Source organism: Solanum pennellii, chromosome 7 (assembly GCF_001406875.1).
Source record: "Solanum pennellii chromosome 7, SPENNV200".
In the NCBI taxonomy this organism is placed as follows: Eukaryota; Viridiplantae; Streptophyta; class Magnoliopsida; order Solanales; family Solanaceae; genus Solanum; species Solanum pennellii.
In genome coordinates, this window is record NC_028643.1 from 27,510,377 (window position 1) to 27,517,193 (window position 6,817).

Genomic DNA, 6,817 nt, shown 5'->3' on the forward strand with positions numbered 1-6,817 from the left:
TGAAAATATTTTTAAAAAAAACAAAAATAATTTTTGGGGAGGGGGTGGGTTGGCCGGTGCGGGGGAGGGTCAAAGGATCAGGTGAAAAAAGAAAATTTTGAAATTAAAAATATTTTTTTAAAATTGATTTTTTTCCCAAAAAAAAAAAGTTATTTAAAATTGCAGGAGAGTTTATGAAAAATGTTTTCCTTAATTTTTTAAGGGAAGTCATTTTCCTTTATTTTGAGGAAAATGAGTTAATTTGGAAAACATTTTCCAAAACTTTTGTCCCAACCAAACATGGGAAAATTGGAAAACATTTTCCATCATACCAAACACACTCATCTCTTCCCTATCGGAAAATGCACTACCACGATTGAGAAGCAATCACACATAGTTACAACACATTCCACTATCATGGGCTTGCAAAACAAGAAACAAACCTGATCCTTGTCCACTAAGACAGCACGGACACCTTCCCTAAAATCATCACGCGCAGCACATCTTGTAGCAATGCCATATTCAGTTCGCATAACACCAGGGAGCTGCATGTAGAATATCAGAGAGAAATAGAAAAGTTTAAACATATTAGAAAAGCGAAAGAATCATGACTTGATTTTTTTCCAGAAAGAAGAAGAATATGAAAAGAATGAAATAAAAACACAACATGAAGGAAGCGCACCTTCGACAAGTTATTCTCATTTTTGCCACATACAGATGCAACCCTAAAAAAGTACCGCTGGGTGAGGCAGAGAGAAAAGGGAGCCCCCTTTCTTAGCCCTTGCAGAGCATCCTGGGCCCATTCTGCCACTGTCAAGGAGTTGAATAACAAATGAAAAATGAAAAAACAAAGCTTCCCCCACAAGTATTCATTTATGAATGTAATGCTGAGTGGACAACCATACCCAATGTATCAGCACTTTGCTGATGATTTTCAAGCTCCTCTATTATATTTTTGACTGGCTTGTTACCACCAAATGTTGAAATGATTCTGGGTAAAAGCGACTTCAAACGGGAGTCTGAATCAGGGTTAATACTGTATTTTGCCAGAAGTTCTTTTATCTCTTCATCTGGATCCTGAGAACTGTTTCAAAAGAAATGTCATTAACATCTTTAAACTTCAAACATACCACTGAAGTGTAATGCACCAACACAACAAGAACACTTATCCAAAGGAATAAGGATCACCAATCTTGAGCATCTGCAATAGGACACCAGATGGCCCTCATGAAGTAACTACTACAAACAACCTAATACATTAAAATAGTTTCCAATGACAAGGGGACAAAGAACTTTACCCAATTTCTGAAATCTTGAAGGATCAATGGAGTGAAAAACAACACAGATGAATGAAATGACAATAAATTTTCAATATATGGAATCGTCCCCCCCACCCCCAAAAAAAACTTCCATTGGACTATCCCTCGTCATGATAGAAAATTTTCAACATACTTGCAACACTTCAATGCAAAATCATCATCAAAGTCCAGCAGCATAAATAATACGAAAGAAAAGACTAAAGGCCAAGGATCTGCAAATGTCACATCTTGAGGTTCATATCGTAATAGAGGAAAATGCTGACATACAATCTAGCTGCCAAGAAAGCGTCTCTCAGTGTAGCCAAATTTGCAGAAGGGACATAGTGACTTCCGAAACCAACATACAGTGCATCAGCAGGTGTTGATAACCTACTTCCAGTCAGTCCAAGATAAGAACCTGCAAAAAATTAAGTTAAGGAAGCAATTAGGGAAATGAGCAGAGACAGATTACTTGCAGGATAATGGACACGTATGTAATAGTTTTCAGCATCATACTCTTAACAACCACCCACTCATATAGCTGAAAAAATGAGATTGGACGTTCTCACTTGAAATATTATTTCTTTTACCAGAGCAAAAGAAAATATAGAGGTCGTTACTGACTTGTCTTGAAAAGGAAAAGATGATTAGGAAGAACCTGATGCAGAAATGGATTCACCTTATACATAACCCTTTTTTTCTCCAAAAAAAAATAATATTGATCTGTACCACTTATGAATTGCAACTGTTATAATATGAATAGGAACAAGAATAATATATACAATACTACTTAGAATAGGAATAGGAGTAGAAATAGTATATAGAATCCTACTTAAAAGAGGACTGCATTGTTGTAGTATCTTAGCTGGCAAAGGAGTCCAATGTAGTGTCTACAAATAGGGTTCAATGTAATAATGTAGATACTCAATTCAATAATATTCTTCTCATATATTCCTCACATGGTATCATAGCCTCCAAGATCTTGGTAGAGAATCAAAGAGCTCCCGCTACCGGCAGGCGACTATTACCCATATACGTCGCCCGTCTGGCCAACGATTATGTTAGCAGAAGTTGGGTCACCGTGTATCTTTCCGATAGCTATTTTTCATATCTGCGTAGCACCGTGCATATTTCCGGTTACTACTCCCTCATACTTAATTTTGGTTGTACCATGCAAATTTTTGGGACTACTTTCTCACATCTGATTTGTGTAGCACGGTACATAATTCCGGCGACTATTTTCTTATAGTATATGGAATCCTACTCGAAAAAGGATTAGTATATAGAGTCCTACTTGGAAAAAGATTATAATGTAGTGTCCTAGTTGGAAAAGGAGTCTCCTCAAATGACCATTGGTTGTAAAGATTTTCCACATACTGATAAGTCCATCCATGGTTATGATGAAAAGGAAAAAAGAGGTCTCCTTGCCTTAATCCCCTTTTGGATTGGAAAAATCCTTCAGAAGATCCAGTAATAAGAATAGAAAACTTGTTTAAGATGCCTAGAGAGAGAAGCTCCTATTTCTCTCTAGAATCTGGGAAGCAGGAGGCATGTCATTCAAGGAGGCTCTAGCGTGGCCTGTGCTAGGCCTCAGGGGTAGATGTCAACAACGTGGTTGAGCCAGAAAAACACAGTATTATTAGAAGTGTGTGAAGGGGTAGGTTGAGTGAAATATGACTGCATCCAGGCCCATGGAAATGCAGGAGGAATTCTCATTCTTTGGGATGAGAGATAGGTGGAGTGTGTGGAGGTTTATAAGAGAGTTTTCATGTTAAGAATATAATGTTAAGTAGAATGACTGGGGTTTCAAGGGTGTCTATGGACCAGTGGAGAAGAGTTCAAAGGAGAGTTTCTGCAAGGAGTTAAGCGTTAGTATGGGGAGAAGGGATATTCCTTGGGTGTTAGGGGGGATTTTAATACCATTACATTTTCAAAGGGAAGTGTTGGTACGGGAAACACTAGCCAAGAAATATCTCATCTCCCCATACAAACACTACCCCTACCATCTTGCTGGTCTTCTAACACTAGCAAAGAAAAAGAGAACACTACCCCCTCAGGGGCAGAGTCCGAGCAACATAGGTTGGAAGAGTAGATTGGACCGGTTCACTAAGACTCCGGGGTTGAACCGCCAGGAAAACACAGATCTGTTTGGTTCAACTCCATAGAGAGGTCCAACCAACAGGGAAATCAAGGCTCACTGGTGGTCGAGCAGATCTTGCAGGGGACGATGTCAAGAGGTTTGAAGTCGAGCCATGAGTCAAATAATAGACTTTCTACTTCTGTATCAGGGCTGGGAAAGTGGCCAGAGTTACTCTTCTGGCAAAGCTAAAAGAGTCAATTCAGGGAAAGAGGGGCTTGGATTGTCCAAACGAAGGCCCTGGTGCCTTGAAGGCTTTAGGGCGATACAGGTCTGAGTGTTTCTAGGGCTGAAGATGCTCTAGCGACTCCGCCAGCACTGGAAAATGCTAATGTTCATGCCAGAAAATTGAAAATGGTGTCTTACGCTCAAGCTTTTTCCAGAAATAGAATGGGTTAGTCTCATGGGACTTCTAACAGTCCCAAAATCAATTTGTTGATGGGGAGAGATGTTGATTTTTCACATTCAGACCTGTCCAGAAGGTCTTTTATAACTGGCAGCAGCAGTGCAGAAGTTCAAGGAGCTGCTGTGATGCCGCTATTTAGTCGTGAAGATGGTAGGAACTTTACGAGTGGGGAGAGAAATTTCTGGAATTTTGTGAGTGTCTTTGGAGGCAAATGAGGCAATGGTGTTAGAACTACTGAGAGACTTGAACAGGAGATAATAGAGGAGAGTAAGGATGACCAGGAAAGGAGTTTGGGCAAGGAAAATGGGGAGCGGAGATTGTGGTACAAAAGGAGGATCACGGAAGCGTATACAAAAATTGAGGGTAGTAAAGGGGCCAAAGGGGAGAGAAAACAGTAGTGCTTTGATGGTTTGCAAAAATATTAGTTAGAATGTCAGGGGGATGAACAACTCCAACAAAGGGCCATCATTAAAGCATGCTTTAGTGAATGGGGAGCGGATGTGATATGTATTCAAGAAACAAAAATGGAGATTTTGATAAAAAAAAATATTATTAGAAATGTGTGAAGGGGTAGGTTGGGTGAAATATGACTACATGGAGGTTTATAAGGGAGTTTTCACGTTTGGAATGCGGTTCAAAAACATGTGTAACAGAAAGGAATAGGGTTTCGAGGGTGTCCATGGACTGGATGAGAAGAGTTCAAAGGAGAAATTCTGTGAGGAGTTAGGTGTTTGTATGGAGAGATGGGATATTCCTTGGGTATTAGGAGGGATTTTAATACCATTATATTTTCGAAGGAGAGAGTTGGGTGTACGGCGGTATCTAGGGACATGGAGGAGTTTTTGGAGTTTATGAATAACCTTCTTCTTATTGATTTGTTTTTAACAAGTACCTTTTTCACTTGGCTAGATTGGAAGACTCTTCATCCAGATCAAGATTAGACGAATTTCTTGTGTCTACTTCTTGGGAGGAGATGGCACCCATTGTGATTTAGATTCCTCTTTCGCGTTTGTTACCGAACCATTTACCTATATTATTAGATGGCAATACAGGAAGGCGAATGAGATCTCCTTCTAGATTTGATAAATGTGGCTAATATGGGTTTTCGGGATAGTGGTTAGTTGGTGGATTAGTGATGTAGTGGAGGGGAGGCCTTACTTAAAGCAGACATAAGGGTGTGGAATAAAAGGTGGTGTTTTGAAGTGCAGAGGTGAAGATGAGAGAGATTATGAACGAATTAGGGGAGTTGGAAAGGGTAGAAGCGGGGAGGGAGTTAGAAGAGAGGGAGAAAGAGAGGAAAGAAGGGCTAAAAAGTGAGTTAGTTGACTTGGCTTAGGCCCAGAGGTTAGTTGGAGGCAAATATTGACATTATGGTTGAAGGAGGGGGATACTAGCATAAAATTCAGTCACAGGGTGACAGTAGCAAACAGAAGGAGGAACTTTATACAATCAGTAGAGGTCAATGGGGTGAGTCATGTAGGAAAACAGGAAGTAAAGGGTGTAGTTATAGATTATTATGAAAAAAAAATTAAAGAGGAAGTGGAGTGGAGGCCTACCATGGGGGTCTTAGGGTTCAGTCAAATTAGAGGGGAGGAGAGTGAGTGGTTGGAGAGGACAATCCTGAAAAAACCGGTGGCGTGTTGTGCGGGTGCCAACTCTGAGCCTAGAAGGTTTTTCTTTGGCTTTTTTTCAATCATTACTTTAATATGGTTTTTCTTTGGCTTTTTTTCAATCATTACTTTAATATAATAAAAATCGATGTGATGGATTCTATTGTTGAGTTCCGAGATAGTAGTGAATTCAAAAGAAGTTTGAATGTCTTGTTCATTGTCATCATCCTAAGCGGAAGGGAGCTATGAGCCTGAAGGATTATAGTTGTTTTAGTCTAATAAAAAGTATTTATGAGATGTTTCCTAAGGTGCTTTTATTAGACATAAGAAGGTGATGGATGAGCCTATTTCTACTTCATGAAATGCTTTTGTGGTGGCAAACGAAGTGAGGCATTCAAGGAGAAACTAGGGAGTAACAGATATGTTGTGCAAATTTGATCTTGAAAAGGCATATGATCATGTGAATTGAAAATTCTTGGATTCCATTATGCTTCAAATGAAATTTGAGAGAAGGGGAGGATTTTTTTGGAGCTCGAGGGGTTTGAGACATGGGAGCTTCTATCACCAATGTTGTTCGTTTTAGTTATGGAAGCTCTGAGAAAGATGATAGATAGAGTTGTGTTGGGGGTTACTTGAGGGTTCCAATGTGGCGGTTAGGGGTGAAGTGATAATATCAATGTCTCATTTGTTGTTCAGGGATATAACCTTGGTTTTTTCTGATGCAGTTCAGACCTAACCAGATTATTTAGGCCAAATTCTCACTTCAAGACTTAAAATTAATTTGAGGAAGTGTGAAATATTTTTTGTTAGGGAGGTGAATGATATTGGTACTTGCTCAAGTTTTGAATTTTAAGGTTGGGGCTCTTCCAACTACATACCTTGGAGTACTGTTAGGTCCTTCAAACAAGGATGGCAGTGGAATTCAGCTATTTAGAGGGTGAAGAAGAGACTAGCAAGAAGGCAGAAAAGACAAATGTCCAAGAGTGGGAAGGAAGTGCTTATAAAGAGCACACTTTCTAGCATTCCCACTTACTACTTGTCCTTATTTCTTGCTCAAACATCAATCATTGCAAATTTGAAAATTCATAGAAATTTCCTATGGGATGTGGACAAGGCAAGGAAGATTCATTTGATGCGGTGGGAGGTTAGCACATCTCCTGTTGCTCTAGAAGAACATCAAAACTGACGACTTGGATCATACTAGTGACAACATCGGGTGAATCCTCTTTCTCTTAGTGACTAAGTGATAACATAAAGACGGTTTCCTCTCCGTCTACCCCTAAGGTAGCTCAATCAGATGGAACTCGTTTTTGGTGAAGCAATTGAAGAAGACTGGGCTCTATTGCCCTCTTTACCATTACTCTGTCTGTTCTTAGGACATTGTGGG

The 6,817-nt window shown here is 39.6% G+C and overlaps 1 protein-coding gene across 1 annotated transcript in view; it reads right to left on the reverse strand.

Annotated features, from left to right (window-relative positions):
* LOC107026342 (3-hydroxyisobutyryl-CoA hydrolase-like protein 3, mitochondrial) overlaps window positions 1–6,817 on the reverse strand; it is a 15,221-nt gene that overhangs the window by 839 nt on the left and 7,565 nt on the right. The window contains exons 6-9 of the mRNA XM_015227275.2: window positions 1,566–1,695; window positions 885–1,063; window positions 662–789; window positions 423–524 (exon numbers count right to left, since the gene is read on the reverse strand). Of these exons, the coding sequence (XP_015082761.1) occupies window positions 423–524; window positions 662–789; window positions 885–1,063; window positions 1,566–1,695 (539 nt within the window). The remainder of the gene's footprint in view (window positions 1–422; window positions 525–661; window positions 790–884; window positions 1,064–1,565; window positions 1,696–6,817) is intronic.